General features: G+C 40.4%; 2 protein-coding genes across 3 annotated transcripts in view; one reads left to right on the top strand and one right to left on the bottom strand.

Annotated features, from left to right (window-relative positions):
- Positions 1-120: 120 nt before the first annotated feature.
- On the bottom strand, positions 121-9,850 carry cry1b (cryptochrome circadian regulator 1b). The gene is made up of 11 exons (XM_077516661.1): positions 9,124-9,850; positions 8,419-8,527; positions 8,008-8,150; positions 7,730-7,914; positions 7,299-7,387; positions 6,356-6,496; positions 5,966-6,277; positions 5,728-5,879; positions 3,845-4,047; positions 3,347-3,481; positions 121-1,583 (listed from the first exon to the last, which is right to left on the bottom strand). Exons 1-11 carry the CDS (start codon positions 9,279-9,281, stop codon positions 1,489-1,491), a joined length of 1,722 nt encoding a protein of 573 aa, XP_077372787.1. The 5' UTR covers positions 9,282-9,850; the 3' UTR covers positions 121-1,488.
- A 2,839-nt stretch (positions 9,851-12,689) lies between these two features.
- Positions 12,690-22,533, top strand: part of btbd11b (BTB (POZ) domain containing 11b) — a 90,884-nt gene continuing 81,040 nt past the window's right edge. The window contains exon 1 of one of the 2 annotated variants that reach the window (XM_077516636.1): positions 12,690-13,881. In XM_077516636.1, coding sequence (XP_077372762.1) covers positions 13,026-13,881 — 856 coding nt within the window. In that variant the 5' untranslated portion in view covers positions 12,690-13,025. The remainder of the gene's footprint in view (positions 13,882-22,533) is intronic. The other variant, XM_077516635.1, reaches the window with a different exon arrangement.

The following is a 22,533-nucleotide window of genomic DNA, read 5'->3' as shown; positions in this document are numbered from 1 at the left end:
AAATGATGCATTTAGCCTAGTTATTAAGGGTTATTAAAGTCTCTTATACATAGTTAATTGAATAAAGCAGTCCGATTAAAATACACAAAAATAAGCACGTTGCTGTATTCCTAAAACGGGTTACATCTGGTCATTCTTTATTTAAAAAATAAAATAAAATCATGTCATAAAACTGCAAATTAAGCTTGGTAATGACGAGCTACTTACAAAAGTAGTCGCGAAACACTAAATATACCCCCCCCCCCTTTTTTTTTTTTTAAACTAATCTTTTCTTGTTAAATAGGCGTGGTGGGATGCCGGGGGTGATGGCAAATTTTTATTTATTTATTTTTTGCCATATAATAATACTGTAAAATGAAATAGCATATCAACAATAGGAGGTGGCAGTGGCGCTCTCATTGTCAGAAAGTGCGCATGGGAGTTCCTAGGCAGAGGTGAACTTTCAACAATGTTTTTTTATTTTTTATTTTTATTTTTTTAAATAAAAAAAAAAAAGAACTTTCAACAATTTTATAGACACATAAAATTATTTATCGTCACAGAGTGGAGAGTTGGATGTGGGGCGGGGGTGAAAGATTTTCTTCTTCATGGGATGCAGGTCATAACAAAAAAAATAACAATTGAGTAGCACTGACGGAAGCAAATATTTACAACATGCATGATCCCATCTCATGGCCTCAGTATCTTTAAGTTTTCTTCACTTTATCAAAGAAAACATACATTTACCCTTTTATTACATATCTCTGGATTTGATCCTGTCGTTTTCCATAATATAATACAGTAATCCAAATTGAAAAAAATATATACATATTTAAAATATTTTGGTCAAACAGAATCAACATGCTTGTGTAAATTAGATGAAAGAATTCCATACAGCTCAAAAGGAATACAAAGTACAGTCAAATGACAGTAACATTAGTTACTTTGTTCAGGGTTATTGTACAGTATTATAATAATGTGTGTGAAACCAATGGAATATAAATGTTTTGATAGTTTAGCTTACTAATGGAAGTTGGTTTTTGAATTTTGACAGTGGTGGGTGTTTCAGATATTAAACAAGAACTTTTTACTTTGCTGCGTTTTTCATAGGCAGATGCGTACCTGACCATTTATAAACAAACAGTTGGGGAAGGAACAATATTGCTTCATTGTCTATTGACTATGCAAAAGGTTAGCCAGCCTTTGTGGGAAAAGGCAACCAGGGCAAATTCCCGGAATGTGTAACTTGGAGATTGGTTGAAGGTAATAACTGAATGTGCTGTAGTGCTTGTGCCTAAAACACATTATTTCAGATTGCAATTACAATGGTATTGGGTACTCATAACAAATTCAAAGTCGGTAATGCAGAGATCTGAATCCATCACTTCTTGGTGTGACACCACCAAGGCCAGTTTCAGTTCCAGTAAACTGAAATCAGCTGAAGGCACAATGGGAGAGGATGCCATTCTGGTTGACTGGGTGATTCTTTGTATCTTGTCTTTTGCAAAACTATTTGCTTGTCCTTAAGGATTTGGAGTTGCTCTCGGCTGGGCCTTCTTCACCCCGTCGCTTCTGCCTCGACTGTCTATCTGCATTCAAACCACCTAATGGGAACAAACACATTACACATGAGCAACAAAGGACATTTGGGTGATATGATCTTCCAATTTTGGTGTGTACTACAAAATGAGCTTTTGTAGGAGAGGATATGAAGAGAGAGGATAGGGATAGAGGACTCATATCTTCTGACACAGCACAGGTGCTGCTGTTAGTCTACTAATTTTTATCTTAAGATCATGATGTGATTTCAACTCTGTCCCAGCACTGAAACACAATATATCATTTAAGTGTTTATTATCCATTCATTATCCAAGGTGGATCACAATTGGCAAATTAAAACCGAGTAATGACTAACAGCGGCTACGTTTACATACCGTTAATATTCGGGTTGAAGTTAAACCTCCGGTGACTGAAATATTTGGAATAACCCGTTTTGTTTCTCAGTTTTGCGATTCAGTGCGTTTTGAAGAGGCGCAAAATGCAAACTGCGATGCAAAACCGCTTATTTCAAGCCTTGCATATGCAGAGGTGGGCCGTCCGTCGTAATGTCCGTCGGTACATCGCCGACGGACCCACGTTTTTCTGGCGAATGCTGAATGACGCAAGGGTGGAAAAAAATGGCAGACAAAGTAAAGACGGAAGTGGTTTTTCATGTCAGTGCAATCGTCATAGGTAGGCAGTCCGTCGGGTACGACGGTCGCTAGCTAGCAGCGGGGTTGCTTGCTTGTTTGCTTTCATTGCATTGCGTTGACTGTATACAGTTCTGTATATGGAAGGCTTTGTGCTGCCTGTACAGTAGGTGGCGGTCTATACATCAAAGAGCTGTAATCAGCCACTAAACTAGAAGAAGAAGAAGAAGAAAAAGAAGAAGAACGGAAGACGAAAAAGAAGAATGGAAGACGAAAAAGAAAGATGAAGGAGCTTGGTCCATACAGAGCGCAAAACTGGCGCCAGTATAACATTTGACGACAACGCCCTTAAATTTGTGCTGGAAGAGCCTCAGGACACGGGGAAGGAGGTGACTGCTAGTCACAGAGGCCATCAGGGACCTTAAGGGCGACCTGAGAAACTGCGAAATGTAAGTTGATCTTCTTGAATAATCATTTCTAGGCCTGCGTAATGCGACAATTGACTCGTTTCCACCAATACTGTTGACAGCATTACGGTGTGATTTTGTTACACAACCTTTGTCTGAGCTTCTCTCAGGAAATGCGCTCTGGTGGTTTAAAAATGTGATCTGTGTCTATTTTTTTAGTGATGACATAGTGGAATTTCCCCCTGTCGCTTCGTTTTTAACTTCATTTTCATGAAGTATTTCTTTCTATGCTTGTCGGCAGACTCGGCAGACTCAATAACTCCTCTTTCACCGCCCCAAAAGTGTTGAAAGCTGGCTTGTTTTATATCTCACCAATTTTTGAAGTATTTGAAGACATGTAGACGAAGTTGCTACAGTTAACTTGGTTTATAAACGCAGGGGAGTTTGCCGGCTTATGTTTTCTTCATAGTCACAGCTGATTGTATTCAGGGTGTAAGAAGGGGGAGTATCAGTGCTTATTTGTGTGACTGACACAGTACTGACGGAATGCCCACTTTTGGAGGTCGTTCCTCAAATAGCGGTGAAGACGGAAGGTGGGTAAAATAAAATGGCGGATCGATGATTACAGGTTGGTTCGACTTAAATAAATGGTGGACTGACAATGACGGAATGGGGTGCTAGACGCAAACAAATGACGGACTATAAAAAATATGTAAAATGCCCACCTCTGTGCATATATAACAGGGATGCTGTCAACGGCAACCACTCTACCTTGTTGAGATGTCCCCTTCTGGATTGATGCATCTTCAGAGCAGCCTGGTGGCCCCTGACAAGTTCCTGCGTTGACTCCTCCCACGTTATCGTTTGTCCCGCTGTTGGGATTATGTGGGACCGTTGCCAGCAGACCTGAATCCCATGCAATGTAGCAGAATTAAACCATAAAGCACAACACAATTTAACGAGGTCCACAATTCACTACACATTCAGATATAAAATCAATAAGTAATCTACTCGCTTGGAAAACAAGCAACACATTCAGAATCATCCACCCATTCATTTCCAAAAGTGCTTGTCCTCATTTTGAGTTTGAGCATAGAAAAGCGTTTAAAGTCTAACATCACTCATACAGTTAAACTCTTATAACCACATTTGAGATATGTAAATCAGATTATTTAGGAGTGCATTCCCATTACAACAGGATAACTTTGGCTGTGTGTAATTGAGTTGCTCATCCAAAACATCAGAATCAAGTGTGACAGTAGCTCTTACATAGTCCTCTGTAGCAGGAAAGCTGCTGATAAATTTGCTTCATCCGCTCTATGTTGACGCGGCTGGCCTCAGCATGGTTCACCATGGGCTTTGGGTAGTGGACTCCAATGATACACTTGGCAGCCTTCTGGAGTTCTTCTGGGGCATTCCACGGATCATAGATATATTTGGCTGGAAAGCCTCTCAATATTGGCAAGTAACGCCTAAAAAATAAAATAAAATAAAATAAAATAATTTAAAAAAAGATTACAAGATGAGGTATTTTGGTATTGCATTGAGAGAAAAATTGTAAAAAAATAAGTTTCAAATGTTGTAACAGTGGCTTCGCCACCGTCGGAACTTTTCAAATTTATCTTGGGAAAATTCAGTTTTGCCATTTCTCCACCAAAAGTGTCAATGTTTTGAAAATTTTAGACACATTTTGTGAAAATGCACAAAATGGACATGAGATTTATGCCCGTTTCCATCAGTACTTCTTTTGCAAATGTGCGCCGCTAGACGACATTGTAGTGAGGGATACATAATTCACCCACGGAACTTTGGGAAAATGGGGAGTTCCGGGTGGGAAGGTTGGTTTTGACAGACTGAACGGAAGTAGTTTGTCTTGTTGGCTTCCCTCACTCATGTAACTGAAGTGTGTCATTACATTGAGAGCTGATTTCAATAAAGCAATCTAAAATTGCAGTCATGTTTTTTTTTTTTCTTTAATTATAAAAACAATCGCGTTTCTTCGTCTCCCCAAATATATCTTACTTTATCATCCGCCATTTATTCTGACCGCAAACGTGCGTGTGACATAGTATTGGTGGTCATAACCTGCAACGTATATACGGTCTTGTAGTCGCTTATTCGCAAAAGCTGTTTCCATAACCAAAACGCACATTTTCCTTTTTTCGATACGCTTCAAAATCCACCCCCTCCAAGCATAAAAACTTTTTTTTGTGCAAATTTTAGGCCTTTTTCGAATTTCTGGCATTTCTATTCAGTTTCTTTTTCGCACTTCTTCAAAATTCAAATAAAAATATGTGGATGGAAATCCACCCAATTAATGCATTGTAAAAACATTTTGAAAAAGCGGCATCCTTACGTCATCGATACAGAACCATGCTCATCTGCACAGTAAATTACTCTATTGAGCAGGGGCAGCCATCGAGGACTGAAGTCCTGCAGGTTTTGGAGGTTTCCCTCTTCCAACACAAGCTGATTCCAATCAACAGATTTGTTATCAGGCTTATGCAGAGCTTGCTGATGAGCTGATCATATGTCAGCTGTGTTGGAGAATGGTAACATCCAAAACCTGCAGGGCTCCGGCCCTCGAGGACCGAGTTTGCCCAGCCCTGCTGTAGAGTAAATTTGGCTCTATTTAGAGTGGGACCTAATAGACTCAGTTTCAGAGTAATAATTACACTTGGAAGAGAGTAAAATAATAACTGAAATAAAATAAAAGTCACTCAAGGGTTGAGGAACGAACTCACGACCTGCACCCTGGGAGATAGACTATCTACTCCCTGAGTCACGCAGCTCCTGCTGTGTGTTAGTATATCGATCGTGTCAACTGGAATCTTCCTAACTCCAAGAAATGGCCAAAAATGTTTTGTTTTTTTCTTCTCTTGGAGCCAAGCAAACAGTAGGAAGGGCATAGCTCAGGTGGTAGTGTGATACACGCCCAAGCTGAAGGTTGTGAGTTTGTTCCTCAACCCTTGAGCAACTTTTCTTTTTCATTTCAATTCTTTATTTTACTCTCTCCTAAGTGTAAAAATGAGCCTACTCTAAAACTGAGTCTATTTGGTCCCACTCTAAATAGAGTCAAATTTACTCTACAGAATTTACTGTGTGTGTGCGGGGAATACAATTACAATTGTACATTTGAGAAATCTACACACCTAATGTAGTCGCCATTGGGGTCGGCACGTCGCCCAAATCCCACGGGGCAGTAGCAGTGGAAAAACTGCTGGAAAAAGGAACTGCAGGAAAGCCACATCCAGCTGCCAGCGTTTACACTCCAGTCCGCATCTAAAAGCAACTCTTCAAATACCTGCCGGGATGCGGACAAGGCTCATTAAGGAAAGAAGTAAGGCAGCATGCAGACAAGCGATTCCAAGTGAGCTTTTGTGTGCCTACCCTCACGCCTTCTTCCCAGCTGATCCAGAGGTCGCCCCTGGTGAGGAAGCAGGCCACAGCGCATCGGGCCAAATGGTGGATCCAACCCTCCTGCCGCAGCTGGGTCATAATCGCATCGATCCAAGGAAAGCCTGTCCGTCCTTCTGCCCATTTGGCCAGCGCCTCTGGATTTCGTTCCCAGGGGATCAAGACGCACACGGGGTTTCCCTCCATCTTATCAAAACACGGGTTGTTGGTTGCGGTCGTGTAGAAGAACTCCCTCCATAGCAGTTGGCCATACAAGGAAAGTGGTGGTGTGCTGTTCTTTTTAACCTATTTGACAGACAAAGTTTAAAAAATAATAATCTTCTGTAGTGATAGGTTCCATTTAAACAATAATTCCCCAATTACCTTAATGTACAAGTCAGTAAGCTTGAAATAAAAGAGTCGGCAAGACAGGCATCCGAAGCGAAGGTAGGGGCTGAGGCCTGTAGGACTTGCCAGGAGCGAGTTGGCGCTCATTCGAGGACGCTCAAAGTTTGCGACCCATGCCTATAAAAAGAAAAGAGGAAATAGCACACAAATGGTTTGCAAATTGCACCTGATATATTCTGTTCACCAAAAACATTTCATACACAACACTAGAATTGTTTCCAATTTGTCTCAAATGTACAAGGAGGGATTCACCAAATATCAACATGAAAATTGAAGCTGAACTATCCTTCCGACTGAATGACTGTTACATTTAATATAAGAATCAAATTTGAACCTTGCATGTGATAATCAGGCTGAAGGGAATATGACAAAAATATTTTGTGCATCCACACAAAAATTGACATTCTAAATATGATATGCACATATCTAGCCCCACTAAAAAGTAGTTTGACTTTTTAGTTTAAGGAAAACTGTATGGCATGGCCATTATAGTAAATGTGCTTTTGGACATCAGGTATTGTCCTTTATAGGGATGCACTGAAATGATTGTTTGTTTGTTTTTGGCTGAAACCGAAAATGAGAAACACTTGGCCAAAATCCGAAAAGACAGAAAAAATAAGCCAATTTTTTTTTTTTACTATCATTGCATTACTATCATTATATAACATAACACACTGTGAAACGCCAGCGAGTTTAGCAAGTTGGACACTCACCCCCGCATTTGCTGTTTAATTCAAACAGACGCTTACTTGCAGCGATTTTTTTTTTTTTTTTTTTTTTTGCTTGCGTCACTACAACATCCTATTTCGAACATTTTGTTTTGGCTTTAATTTTATTTTGGCCGGTTGCCGAAAATGCCCATTTTAGTCATTTCCGGCCAAATATTTTCGGTGGCCCAAAATTCGGTGCATCCTTGTACCTTTCTCTCAAGATGTCTCTCAAGTCTCAAGAGAGCTTCTGTTTCTCCACCTGGCCAAACTGCTGTTGTTAGGCCCTCAGTCTCAAAACCTGAGGAACAAGCAAACATGTATAAGCAGAGTCCCTGTTGCAGGGATTATTCACGTTTTCCTTATTTAAAAACTTGAAGCATTTAAAACACATTTCAAGTTATCTAACTATTCAAAGAGTTGCTAAATTATGCATATTAAAAGACTATTTACTAATAGTTATAGGATGAAGGAATCAAAGAACAGCACATTCAACATTTTCAACAGAAATTTCAAAAATAAATAAATATTTAAGCATCTATTGCAAAGCAAAGACTGTGATAACATATTTTTAAGTTACACCACCAGCATTTATTGTACATGCAGCATCAGCAGCGGACATTCATTAGGCTCAAAGTCTTACCAAGTTCCTCTAGTGACGGCACTGCAAACTTGTCGTCATGGTCCTCACTGATGGGTGTTGCGCAATTTTTGAGGTCTTCTGATGTGATGGTCTCCGCCGGAGAGCCCACAGCATCCATACAACTGATGAGAGCTTGGAAGCGCTTGTATGTAAGAGGAGGCTGGCCACCGTTAACTTCTATGATCCTTTTGGAAAGGAATTAAACACAACATACCTCATTAACTACTTCAAACCGGCAGACGCAAATGGAAAGTGACTACACTTGTTTGACCACTCACTTGTCTAGATCATAGAGGGTGTGCGAAATCCGCACCATGACCTCAACCCCTGCCTCGGTGGCGAGCTTTTGAATAGCAGCATCACGTTCCTTGCCAAAAGGCTCCGAGTCATATTCATAGGATAAATGAGTTATCTGCCATTCCTGAAGAGAAAATATAACAAAAATAAATTTTGCGACCTTAGACATGCCAAGGTTGACTAGAACTCCATGTTGGTTTGGAAGTCATGTTCATGGTTCCAAGGGCAGGATAATATACAAAAAAAACAACAACACAACAGAAGAAAACATTCTATCCACCCATCCATCCCTCTTCGAGACGCAGCTGTGTGCAACAATTAAAAAAACAAAATACATATTCAACTGTACCTAGAGAATTGCTACATTGTCTATCTCGTTTAGTCAATCCTACCTTAAACAGTCTGGGGAAAACATCTGTGGGTTGACCCCGAATGACAAAGAGGCGTGAGTTGAGTTTACGGAGACTGGCATCCAAGTCCTCTAAGCAATGTAACAAAAACCTGCAAACAATCAGACAGGATGCCTCATATGAAACCCCAATGACAAGCATTTTAGAAAATGGCTGACTGGAATGAATGGTAGGAAAGACTTGGGCTTTAAGAACCAGAAGTTTGAGTGCGGAATAGTGTTAAAAAAAATAAATAAAAAGTTGTTGAGGAGATACTAGTCTACTTCCTAACTACTGTTCAAGTGTCCTTGAGCAAAGCACCAATCCCCGACTCCAGTTTATGAGGTGCATCATTATTTGCGTGTATCATTCACTCTCACGTGGGTGATCTGGTTCCCAGAGTGCAAGATATATGCAGTAGAGTGAGCTGAATTTCCCATTTCCCATTAAATCGTTTATAAAATAATATAAGACATGTAAAAAAACCCCCAAAAAAAACACCTACAATGCCAAGAACCGTATATTGATTTGTCTATATACGGCTCAGCAAATAACACAACACGCACGCCCTCGTGTGGCTGTTCAGAATGACAAGCTTTGCTACAAGGAGGTAAAATTGTTTCAAGGCTGTAGAATGGCCATTCAGCAATCAGTGTTTTACCAACAGAATAAGCAGACTGTCCCGAAAGAACCTGTTTGTAAACTTACCTCCACCTGTTGATGCCCACGTTTGACGAGCCTGCAAACCAAGGATCCAGGATGTAGATGCAACGTAAACTGTGCGCCGCCCGGATAGCGTCCTTTAAAGACGGGTTGTCGTGCAGCCTCAGTCCCTTTCGGAACCAGTGGACTGCGTTGGCCACCATATTGACAACGCGCACTGTACGTATATTATATCGGGTGGGTTTTAGGACGGAAACGGGAGGCCCCGAACAGTCAACAGACGAACAAATCTCCCCCCCTGCGCTGTGTTTATTTAGGCAGCACAATCGCCTATACGGCCCGTTTAGCTCGTGTTAACGTTAACCTAGCTCCATTAACCTGTTAATTCTCCTGGACAGTTGTGGTCGCATGTGTGTGGACGGCAGAAAACCACAACACACGAGGAAAATAAAACGCCAAAACAAACCGTTTCCTGTCAGTGGCAGCGACGACGTATGCTGTAGAAATGTAATCCCAACATATGTGTCTAGTTTCTGAAGGCGAACATTAATCTTACATAAAACCTTCCATGATCCCCGAAACGGACGTCGTCTAAATTAGACGGCATGCACTTAATCTAACGACCTATTTGTGTATAAACGGATTGCGCGAAGCTGTCTGACCAACCATGCAAAGGAGGAGTCCTTTCCTTGTGTGTCATTGGAATATTCAGGCAACAACGGGGCACTGTGATTGGCCAGCGCAGGCCGTTATGCAACTCTTTCGCTGTCACGTTTCAGTAGTGTGCTTTTTGAGCACCGCTTACATCTTTTGTTCGAGTGACTTTTAACATCCACAGACGTTGACTTTGGGGGTTATTCGCGAAACAGCGTGACCCAAAGTAAAGTACTGGAGACCGCTGTAAAAATGAAAGATTTTAAAGCTACGCTAAAAGCAGCCAATCAGGAGGTTGGCGTAGCTTTAGGTGCTACGCCCAAAAGTACCCGGATGAGCAGATGTCGCCCGCGTTGGCTCGGATAGGGTGTGCTCGATTTGTAGTCCTGTTTTACGCTCGATTTTATAACCACACTATATTTACACAACCACCAATCGTCCCTAATGAGTTCCGTTACCTGTTGTGATTTCCTTATAAGTATTTACAAAATATCAGTTGGTGATCACTACTTTTGCATCATCTTTTAATTCATACACTGTGCTGAATTTGGTCACTTTTAATGATCTAATGTGACAATGGTTATTTATTTATTTATTTATTTATTTATTTATTTATTTCAAGGGTACAGAACACTGGCAAAGCGGCCAACTGGTTATGAGGATGGGGGATTGAAGCTGTGGCCTTCCTTTGTGGAGTTTGCATGTTATCCCCTTCTTGCATGTTTTCTCTATGTACTCCAGGTACTCCAGCTTCTTCTCACAACACCAAAACATGCATATTAGTAAATTAAATGTCTTCAGTGAGACACTAAATTCAATTGTCCATTGTAAAGTTGTGGAAAACAAAGTCTGGACACACTTTGAACTCAACACACTGCTGCACATTGGTTAAATCCACGTGACGTCACATGGACGTTACCAGCATTGTTTTCGTTGCCAGCATTACCTTTCAGCCTCAGCCTCAGATAGTTTTTCGCCTTTTTAAATGGACACTTGGTGATTTTGGGCAAAATTCCTGTTTTTGGGTTGTTCCTCTTCTCCCAGATCGTTGTCTTGGATGCACACTTGGTGACAACGGTGCCGTGCATGCCACTGCCCAGACTTTTTCTATCTGACTTAATTGGCTGTGCCTTGCCGAAGGGAACCACAGGAGTGGAACCTAATCCATGCAACTGTCCAGCCTCTACTTTTCTCTCTCAATTTTTTTTTCCAACAAAAAAGGACATGCCATGTTCACAATTTCCTTACCAAGCTATTTTATGTCAAAAAGTCAAGGATAAGTGACTGTAAAAGAGAACATTATTGGGGCATACAATGAGAACAACGGGCTCTAGTCCATTACCAAGGAGCAATTAAGTCAATGTACCGTAAAAGTCCTTGAAGGTAAGACAATGGTATCTTAACAGAACATGGCATCGCCCAGTCTGCTCAAAATGATTTTTTTTTAACACACTAAATTTAGTTACAATATCAATGTGTAACAGAACTCAGAAAATGACATAGTGAATCAAATGATCACTTCCAATCAGTACTAAACTGACAGTTTTTTTCTTCTTTTTAAAAAAAAAAAATCCTTTCTTAATATCTTCATTTACATTAGTCACCATGAAAAGGAGAAATGTTAATGTTTTGGCACTCCAAAGGAGATCTGAAAAAGCGAGTATTTGCTCCAACATCACCTTAAACCCCAAGAGTTTTTTTTTTTTTTTTTTTTTTTTTTTTTTTTAAACACAGGCTTCTTGATGTACTGTATATTCTCCATAAAGACTGCCTAGAACATGCAAAGCAATTCCATTAGGGTCAGTGGGTGGGCTGGCAGGATTCTACCTTTATTCCCAGAATCCTGACTTTAAAGAATGCTCAAAGTCAAAAGTCAGAATTTTGACAATAAAGTCAGAATTCTAAGATAAAAGTGAGAATATCATGCCAACCTATTTTTCTTCGTCTCTCTCCTCTTCCATACGATCCTAATTCTCTTCCACCTTCATTTGATCAAACTGGGTGAACATGTGATTTGCCTACCATACTAAAAAGTAGCCTACTTAATAAAAAACAAAATTAACCAGCAATGAAAAGTCTTCCTGATCATTTAAGGATAGATGTCATTGAATTAATGTTACTTTCTATTATTATCTGGCTGTATATTGCACGAAATCAAAAAAATTAAACGTCATATTGCAGTTCGTATATTAAATTGACAAGCAAGTTATTAATCACCCCTAAATCCGTATTTTTGGAGTACCGCTCCGTGCCATTGGAGGTCACTGTTGCTCCAGAAAGATTTTCATCACGTCCCTAATGGTGAATCTTGCTGCATGCAAAAAAGCTCTGAACTGTACTGCGATTCATTAATTTATATTATTTTTAATCCAGGTAATTTTTCTTAACATGACGTAATGTTTTAGTCACATAACTAAAGTAATGCAAGTTCTAATTTAAAACACAGTTGTATAAGCCTAGTCTAAAAACAAAAACTACAAATAATAAAATAACAGAGTAAGACGTATGCATGTTTATTTATTTATTCACGTTGTCAAGTCAAGTGAAATACACAACGCGAGTCAGACAGAGTCTACAAGTTACAAAACAAAGCATACAGGTTAGACCCTGAAAGTGATCCCAATGTTGCAAATGACCTTGGAAATACTTCTTCTCAGGAGGTAACATCCACACACAGACACAATGATACATTGTGCCTGTCATATATTATTAATGGCCTTGAATCATGTTACCATCAGGCATAGGCCTGGAAATATATATTGTTAAAGGCCTGATCCTTCTCAGCCAACCTGCCTTGTGTTAAATGAAAATAAATGAAATTAATTTGAAGCCATTTATGATCATGTATTTCAGCCTGAAAACGTAATGTGGCAATCGTTGATATTCCACTGCAAATGGATTTAATCCTACATTCACTTGCGACTGAGATGTGTATCAGATGGGAAACTGTTGTTTACAGCGCATTTTTATTAATAAGGCTCACGACGCACCTTATTAGTGACTTTCTATTGAGAGCTACGGTTCATCCAATCAAATATAGTTAATGCCTAGCATCGCGTGTCGATTGGCTGTCAGCTTGGCGCCATGACCCCGCCCCCAACTGTCAGGCACTGCGCTGGTCAAGCGGTTTGACGGCTGGTGCACTGAGCTCTGAGTCTGACTCTTTTAACTTTGTATTTTATCATCGGACTCACTTCATACCCGTCCAGAAAATACCATTTCCTGTGCATGGAGCGCGCCTATCTCCACTCGTCGATTCTCTCCACTTTTCCTTGTCGCTATGAAGCACAATTATGGCAAGGAGTAGCAAGTCAGCAGCAGCGAGGACCCTGGAGGATTTGACTCTCGACTCGGGTTATGGTGGAGCCGCCGACTCCTTCAGGTCTTCCAGTGCGTCGCTGTGCTGCTCGGAGGCACATGGGGGGAACTGCTGGCAACTAACGGACTCCATGCACAGTCGAAACAACAGCCTGGACACTGTCAACACCGTCCTGGTCGAAGACGCCGAGATCCTGGAGTGCACCGGCCAGTGCGCCAAACTACCCGAGCTTGAGGATGTGCCGTGGAGCCTCGGGGAGGTGGCGAGAAGCCTGCAGAGAGACGAGGGAATGAACGCGCCGAGCCCACCGCAGGACGTCCTGCTGCGGCTCTCGGCGCTGGCCAGCCGGGCCCTCGTCAGGGTCGCCAAGGAGGCGCAGCGGTTGAGTTTGCGCTACGCCAAATGCACCAAATACGAGATCCAAAGTGCCATAAAGATGGTCCTGTCGTGGGTCGTCTCCGCGAACTGCATCGGCGCTGCCCTCGGCGCCTTGTCCCTGTACAACATGAGCACGGAGGAGGACAAGTTCGGCCGCGGCAAGTCCGCGCGCTGCGGGCTCGTCTTTAACGTGGGGAAATTCTTCAGGTGGATGGTCGATAGCAGGCTCGCGGTCAGGATCCACGAGCACGCGGCCATCTATCTGGCGGCGTGCATGGAGAGCCTCTTCCGCGAGATACACGGGCGAGTGCTCCGCACTGCGCTGCTGGAGCGGGACAATAGTATCCCCAAGTTCAGCGTGGAGAGCCTGGAGCAGGCCGTCAGCAGTGATGCCGAGCTCTGGGGGTCACTGCAGCACTGGCAGCACCTCATGTGTGGGAAGAATGCGAGTGGTGAGTAACCGCTCTTCAAATGAAACTAGTGCATTTTGAGTTTGATTGATGGCTTGATAATCCACGAGGCCGTGTAGTGAAACCCTCAAAGGTTAATTGAGTTTATGTGCACACTGTCCTTTATTAGCGCTTGCAGTTTTTAAGTGATTTAATGTGTGTTTTTGCAGTTTATGTTTTACCATGACGTCACACGTACTTCCAGGTGGCAAAGGCCAACCTCACCAATAGTTCACCAATAGTAAACAAAGCATTTCACGTCATTTGAGCAAGGAAATTGAAATGGCTTGATGATATTAGTGTTCTTTACTACTGCTGTAGTTTATGTGTAGTGTCAGTCGAAAAAGATGTTACGGTGAAGTAAATGATTTCAAAGGCTGAATTTGTGTCAATAAACTAGAAGAAAAAAGCAGTTGACTGCCACATTTGTGTTTGTTAGGTATCAGCCATTGCAGGCAGCATGGATTCAGAGGGTCTGATTGGAAGTGTGAATGGTTGTTTCAAGAAGTTCCCTGCTAGGGACTTCATGGCGACCAGTCGTTGGCCCTGAGGATTCTCGATTTTGCCAAGGAACTTTTCTTCCCTATTTTTTCCTAGCGAGATGACCTGGAAGTATACTTGGAAGATAGGCCATTCAAATTCTAAAATGTTTAGGAAAAGTGCTTGTTGGCAACCATTAAGCCACTTTTAGCGAATGTTATTACTGATCCAACTTGAGTGCGCTGTGAACAGGCTTTCCTCCAGCGTTTTATTAGCCCAGCGACCTATCAGGCTTTTCTCGCTCCTAAACCCGGGATTTCTTTACATCTTTTTCAATAGTCTGTGGACCTAAACTACTTTGTAATTCACTTTCCATAATTAAATGAAGGGAATGTGCCTTAAATTGCACTTTTTCATTATTATTATAAAAAAAAAGATCAATAGAACAATAGACATTTTGAGTTTTTTTTTTTTAATTTAATGGGCAAAAGCTTTTACTAAATAAATGAAGACAAAGTACTAGGTATTTATCTTTTATTTATTTATTTATTTATTTATTTATTTATTTTGCTTTTTTTGCTGAAAATCGAACTGGTCTGTGATTCAAATCCGTGATCCAATCCGAACCTTTTATGATCCATTGTTAAGTATAACACTTTGCCGTTGTGAGTTCTGGGCATGTTCTATCTACCTGTTTTGCATATATATATTGTTCCCAGAATGCATTGTGTGGCACAGTTAAGGAAGTTCTAAGGATTTTAATCTTTGTCATATGTGTTTGTGTTACCAGTAATTCAATGTGTGTGGAATTGAGCACGTTTATTTTTGATTTATGTGTTGTTGTTTTTTTGTCATTTAAACAAACCGTAATTTTAGGTTGTGTGTAAAATAATTTCATCCAGCGCAATTTTGTGTACAAGTATTGCTTGTGAAATTTTTAATTTATATTTTGATTGTGGCCGGCTGATTAATACTCAATACTCATTTTTTTATTTTACAAAATCATCTCGTGGGCCGGATTAAACCCCTTTTGAGGGCCTGATCCGGCCCGCAGGCCGTACGTTTGACATCACTGCTCTAAAAATACTTGAGATGTCATGCCGTGCAGCTCGATGTACGTTTTAATCTTCCCAAATCAATGGCGGTACGTACATGACCACGTGCACGTGCTTATTGTGATACTGACAATAACCCCCCTTTGTAGTTTCTATCCTGGCTTTCTGGTTTCACTTTTTGTTCTTGTCCTTCATTGTATTCAGACTTTATTGCTGCGTAACTGGCAATACATCAAACACACCACTCTAGTACATAGTTGTTGTTTTGATGGATGCTGAAAAACTGCTACTGTGACTCGTCTTGCAACAGGTTTACATAATGAAAGACCCTGGGGGACCTATGTGCTATCATCCATTATGCAGAGCAGTGTGAATAAAAGTGGGTTTTATGAGGGAGGGAGATAAACAGAGTGAAAGAGAGAAAGTTTGAGAAGCTGACTGTATTGATGCATCACCAATGAAAGCCAGAAGCCCGAAAACATTATTTTTTTTTTGGTTCACCCTAGTTTGTTTAGCTTCTCTAAATTTGTTATATCAACCATGTTCACCACATTGGTGGCAGGGTTCGTTTCAGTACAGCTGAGCAGGGGCCACGGAAATTTGCTTTCGTTTGCAGTTTTCACACAATGTCGGCTATTCTGACTTCAACCTCCCAATGGAATACGTCCGTCTGAGTGGCAGAATATGCTGCAGTGTGTCAAAGCGTGTGTCATACAGCTTTGACACCCTGCATGTTTTGGCATGACGGTGGTGAGGATGGAAGCAACTGTCACCAGATTCTCTTTTTTTTTTTTGTCTTACGTAATGCAATCACAGTGTAAGAAGTGTATTTTCTAAGCATTAAGCATTTGTCATTCTAGTTTGAATGTACAGTAATTGCCTAATGGAGTCTAACAAAGCTTTCCAATTGTTGCGAATGGATTCTAGCTGAATGCTAATGCTTCAGCTAATTTCCTGCTATTACCCTTACAACTACTTCCAGATACATGATGCCACATGCTTAAAACCTCTTACAGTGTAAGCTCGTCACATATCTCCCACCTTTTGTCTGGGAAATTAGTACAAAGACTGAAGTGACATGCAATGTATCACTACACCAACATGATCTGTATTGCCCAATCAGACAGCAGATTGAGGAACTGTCTAATATTGGAAAGTACATTCTTGGCAGTTTTATTACAGAACACATAGTCCACAAAGTCGAAGGCAGGGTGACCATAAAACATCACACTGCACTGTATGACCGTATGTTTAATGCCAATATTGTGTCATATTGTGTATTCAGTCTATTTGGCATTGAGCGGGCCTCCAGCTGCATAAGAGGTGTGGCAAGTGTTTAGCAGAACATTACTCTGCCTAGAGTTATGAGGAAGAAGGTTGGAAAGCTGATGTAATGCATGCTGGAACACTAGCATGTTGTGTGGTTCTTTAACCGGTGATTAAACCTGACCGTAGTATCGTAAACTGGCTATGAGCTTCCAACTGGTGAAATCCTTACAAACTGTAGATTATCCATGTTGGGATTCTGGGAAGGATTTCATTTTTAGTTTGACATGAAAGATGGAAATCTCTTACGTAGAGGAGTGACAAGAACTACTTTCTGCTGCATTGAAATTGAATAATCTATTTTGTCCTCATGAATTTGGAGTAATTGAGGTGATTTTTATATTTTATTTTTACTTTTTTGCCAGCCTTTGTTAGAAGACCTACGAATATATTTATTATGTCCATTCCATCAACACTTGTTTCCCCCTATGTTTATCACAAATGCAATAAGGCAGTTGGACTGATTGTTTGTCTTTATTCCCAGCCAGGTACCTCTGCAATGAGTCATCATTTTTCCAAACATGAAAATGTTTCTACTTTGTGTTACCACAGTGACATTATATCATCATGACACACTGCAACATGCCAATTGACTATATGACAATGCATTTCGGTTGTACAGGCTCAGCCACTGTTATTATTTCCGCTCTATCGATCTTCAAGCGAAATGAATTGCATTCTTCACAAGAATCTTGGGAGATACTGAAAACTTTATTCAATGACGTGACATGATTAATAAAACAGATCTATCCATTTCAGTTGTCCGGAAGGACTAAGGCAGCTGTGTCCAAACTCAGTCCTTGAGGGCCTGAGTGCTGCAGGTTTTGGATATTTCCCTGCTCCAACGCACCTGTTTCCAATGAACAGATCGTTATCAGGCTTATGCAGAGCTTGCTTATGAGCTTCAGGTGTGTTGGAGAAGGGAATCATCCAAAACCTGTAGGACTTCGGCCCTTGAGGACCGAGTTTGGAAACCACTGGATTAAGGCTTTATCTTTGGGTCAAATTGTACTGTATTCATAAGTATGAATATACGCTCCATGATCGAGGTAACTCTTACAAGTTAAGAAACTCAACTCTGTTGTAACCGTTTTTTTATTTTTATTTTTATTTTTATGTAGATCAACTATTAGATGCATTAACTTTATGCGTTACTCATGTAAATTGTAGGGATGTAATGTAACAATAGCCAAACATCACAATATAATATTATCACGATATGAAGTTCATGATAACGATATTTATTACGAAATTGTGGGGAGGTCTGCGATATAAAAAAAACGTCACGTTGTAAAAAAATTAGCTCATACTAAACCAGAAAGCATAATATAGTGCTTTTGTACATAACAGCAAATTTGTACTCCTTACTGGTTGTCTGTGTTTTTGGGATCCACCTCTACGGAAACACAACAAAATTACAGCTCATTGGGTTTTTTTTGGTGTTTTTTATTTATTTATTTATTTTTTGTATAGGAAATGTTGTGTATCAGAAGTACTAGTGGAATCGGTGTTTGGTATTGGTGACTACTCAAGAGTTGCGTGAACGTACTGGTATTAGTCTTAAAAAAAAAGTGTTAACGGACATCCAAAGACACAAGACGATGAATGCTAAGCCTTCATTTTAATGACAGGTTCTTGATCTGCTGTCTCAGCTTGGGAATTTCCTCTCGGAGAATTGTGATTTCGTCTAGCCCCAGGTTGACAACGGTTGGATCAGGACACACGGCTGATTCGTGGTCCGTGCGGACATTCAATTGTTTGGCCAGATGTGTCTGTGCTGGCTTCTGTCTCTTCCTCCGGAAGCGATCTTGTTCTTCTTTCCCAAACACAAAATTATGAAGGGCAAGAGTCACATGGGTTGAGGAATCCTAGCCTCGAAAGTAAAAACCCTGAAACAGTTTGGCTTAGCCATTACCTGCCAGTTGAGTAGAGGCAACTGTGGCAAAAGCCAAACTGTTTCAACGTTTGTACTTTCGGGACGAGGATTCCTAACCGTGGAGAAGGAGCAGTTAGTCCATTCGAACAAGACGGGGACAGTATGTCCTTTTTAAAATGCCGGCTACACACCTGGGTGTGAGGTGTTATGGTAAATTTGTCTCTGCCAGTGGTGACAGTCTAATCTGGTTCACCTTTTATTCATGTTCTATTCATTTGTAACAATGGTTGTGGAGGCCCCTGAAGGCTAAAGGTTGCTGTGCTGTTTGTTATGTGTAGGAGGCTAAATTACTGAGTGTCTTCAAGCCTGAAAATGTATAGTTTTTTGTTTGTGGAGCAGTTTTTGCAAGTGAGTGACATCATTTAAGGAGAAACTTTCAATTTTTTTTTATTTTTTATTTTTAATTTTTTTTTTGCGGTTGGCCAACCAGTCAGAGTTTAAGAGTCACAATTTTTACTGCATAACCGCAAAAAGCCACATCATACACAGGTGCACACACAAACCGCTCCCATTGTCCCCGCACTCTCCTGCTTCCTGAAGTAACGTAGTTATTTTTTGTATGGCTTTCTATCCAATCTAATGATTCAAGCAAGTTGACAAGATGTAAGCATTTAGGTCTGAGTTTATTCATTTATTTATTTTGGAACAGCTTCTGCTTTTCTGACCTTTCAAAGTGACCAACTTGTACTCATGAAGTTGGAACTGAACTGAAGTGCCACTTGAAGATGCCTGTCATATAAGGCAGAATGGTGTTAAACAAACAAACAAACAAACAAACAAACAAACAAACAAACAAACAAACAAACCCTCTTCTACTCATTCAACATCTTTTCAAGGAATACAGTGAAGCACAAATAATGACAGCAAATTCAATACAACAGTGCTTCAAGTAACATTTAGGAATATACAATTTAACCAGAATTTTAGCAACATAAGTTTGTCATCATAATCTGCATCTTAATTGGTATATGAGAGGACTAACATGAACAGAAAAATTTTCTTTCATGCATGTCATTTCGTTCCTGATAGAAAAAGGCCACAAGATCGGCCACCATCGCGAGCACCCGATACCAGGATACAGATACTTGGTATCAGCAGGCTACTCGCCCACATTCCTACTTTTAAGTATTTCATACGTGGCGGCAACATAGTGAAGTTTAAGTCTATGGTAGTGTGTTGTGTTAAGAATTACTTTGCATCTCCCCTTTTCTGCTGACAGAATGGTGATGTTTTCATCTTTGCTCAGCAATGTCAGCTTTTCTTTCCTCGAGGGCAGGGGTCACCAACCTTTTTCCAACTGCTACTTCTTGACTACTGAATACTGATTCATGTGAACGAGATACCAATTTGAGACACAATTCTGAAATAACACATTTTCTCAAAGTACCTTTAACTGTATGTTATTGATAATGAATGATTCATCTATGTGACGATACTGATCATGTTAAGGATTTCTCGCAATAATTCGCAACAACATACTTCCTACTAGGGCTGGGCGATATGGCCAAAAAATAAAATCTTGATTTTTTTGCAGTCATTCAGGACGATTACGATTTTAATCGATTTTAACCTAATAAATCCGACAAACGTTTACTTAAAGGTTTCATTTATTCAAAAATAATTCTTGTGCAAAATGTTCAGACACCAGTAACGTATACTGATTCTAGATCAGTTTTAAGGCAAAATTACATCACATAAAATCATTTGGATGTAACAGAACATAAGAACAACATTTTTTAATCATCCAGAAGACAAAATTCGATTTCACGATTTAGCAAATTTTCAACAATTCGATTTTTTAAAATTTCGATGTATCGAATTAATTCGATTTATTGCCCAGCCCTACTTCCTACTAAGGTAGGAAAGGAAACATCCATTATTTCATATCAATACATCTCTGCAAGTGTTTTGATCACTTCTACAACATTCCTAGGAAATCACAATGTTCCATCGCTGCTAGACTCTGATTGTGAAAGAATATGGCAGTCTCTTCAGAGTGTATCAAAAAATAGAAAGTCAGTCGTGAGATATGCGTAATTCCCTGCAATTATTGGTGCAACTTTACCTCATATTGCATATTGGTTTGGAAGGATTCATTTATTTCTATAAGTGGTCCTTTTTATGTAACGCGTATCATTCTTGGTTCTTATGACCTGAACAAGCCTCAACAAAACTGTCACCCAATGCTTTCGTGTCTGTTCTCACCTGCTGCATCAGTTCTGCAATGGCTCGACTAGCATATGGTGAGCCTCCTACACACTGCCTCTCTCGTTCGCAGACGCGCACACACACATGCGCACGGATGCACACACTTACATCAAGATGTCAGCGGCTCCTCTCTCAATGTCTGACTCAGTGTTAGTTGCAGGTGGGTGTTGGGTTTCCCTTCTATGGTGGCGGCATCCTGTCAGAACAGGAAACTACTGTATATGCTGAAATATTTCTTACAATTCCCGCAAATCCCAGGAAAAACAAGGCTGTTTGCTTTTTAGCAATGGCAAAGGCGATGTTTTGTCAATCATGATATCCAGGGCTCAGGAATAAGCACCATTTTTTATTTTATTTATTTTTAATATACAGCTTTGTTTTAGTGATGGGCTCTTTAAATCTGGACAAACTTGCTTGGGCTTAAATATCTCATGAAAAATGTCACATTAAGCTTTAAAACTATATGTAGTCTATCTTGTATTTTCAGCTATTCAGATGGAGGGATAAAAAATTTGATCCCTGATCCTCACTGCTGCTACAGATTAATTGGATAATGGGCATATGTATCAGTGGCGGCTGCTGGAGTTTTCTCTGTGGGGCGCTAGTGTCAACAACGGCCTCTTGGTTTAACAGAAAATGATGTCCAGTCCACGTAAAACACCGTTTGTACAATAACTGTCAAAGTTTGTTAGGTGCAGGATTGGCTGCCATTTTATTTCACCGCCAGTAAATGACATTGTAACGCAATCGACAGACAAATACTATACTATAAATACTATAATAAATAAATACTATCCAAATAAGCATGTGTTTCCTGTTGTTCCGTTGTTGATGCAGTGATACAAGATCATAGGTCTCAAGAACTCAGGTCCTCGAGGGCCGCAGTCCTGCATTTTTAAGTGGTTTCCCTCCTCCAACGTACCTGAATGAAATTATCAGGATCGTAATCAGGTTTCTGAAGAGCTTGCTGCTTAGCTGAATCTTTGGATCAGGTGTGTTGGAGAGAAACCTCTAAAACATGCATGACTGTGACCCTTGAGAACCCAACTTTTCTTGACCTATGGACTGGATATACTTCAGCAGGCTCACAGTCATACCAAGTGGCAGCGATGTTGGCAGTGGTGACAGTCCTACTAAAGGCAATGCATTGATATGGCGGCCATGTTGGCTGACACACAGAAAAGCAATTGAAAGCATGAACATCGCCGTAGAAACCAGAGATTGGAAAAGTACTGACATTCTCTACTTGAGTAAAAGTACAATTAACTTGTGTAAAAAAACAACTTTGGTAAAAGTACTCACTCAAATAATTACTCAAGTAAAAGAAAAAAAAGGCTCTGAAATGTACTTGATGAGTAAAAGTCAAACAGAAGTTGAAGGGTATTTAGCTAATGGAGCAAGACTTGCCATTTTTTGGCATGGGTAGACATCGTCCAGTTGACTCGCTCCGCTGACTTGTCCAGCGTTGAGTCCACAGTGTTGAGTTAGTTGAGTTATGTTGTAATTATCCTCTGTAGGTGGCACGAATTGTGTTCATATTTCTGAGTCGTTCTAATCTAGCCAATTGCACATCATGTCATAGCTTGATGTGGAGCCAATCAAAAGCTGGCATGTAGAGGACCGGGTCTATGCAAAGTTTCATAAAAGTTG

This window comes from Festucalex cinctus, chromosome 3 (genome assembly GCF_051991245.1).
Source record: "Festucalex cinctus isolate MCC-2025b chromosome 3, RoL_Fcin_1.0, whole genome shotgun sequence".
NCBI classification, from domain to species: domain Eukaryota; kingdom Metazoa; phylum Chordata; class Actinopteri; order Syngnathiformes; family Syngnathidae; genus Festucalex; species Festucalex cinctus.
Note: the sequence above shows the minus strand (reverse complement) of the source record. Positions and strands in the feature narration are given on the sequence as shown.

Excerpts from the sequence above, each read along its gene's own strand:
- cry1b (XM_077516661.1), bottom strand. The coding sequence starts at position 9,281 with ATGGTGGCCAACGCAGTCCACTGGTTCCGAAAGGGACTGAGGCTGCAC. Across the intron at positions 7,915-8,007 it reads ACCCTCTATGATCTAGACAA|GATCATAGAAGTTAACGGTG; the intron begins GTGAGTGGTCAA and ends CCTTTCCAAAAG. Across the intron at positions 6,497-7,298 it reads AGAGACATCTTGAGAGAAAG|GCATGGGTCGCAAACTTTGA; the intron begins GTACAAGGATGC and ends TTCTTTTTATAG.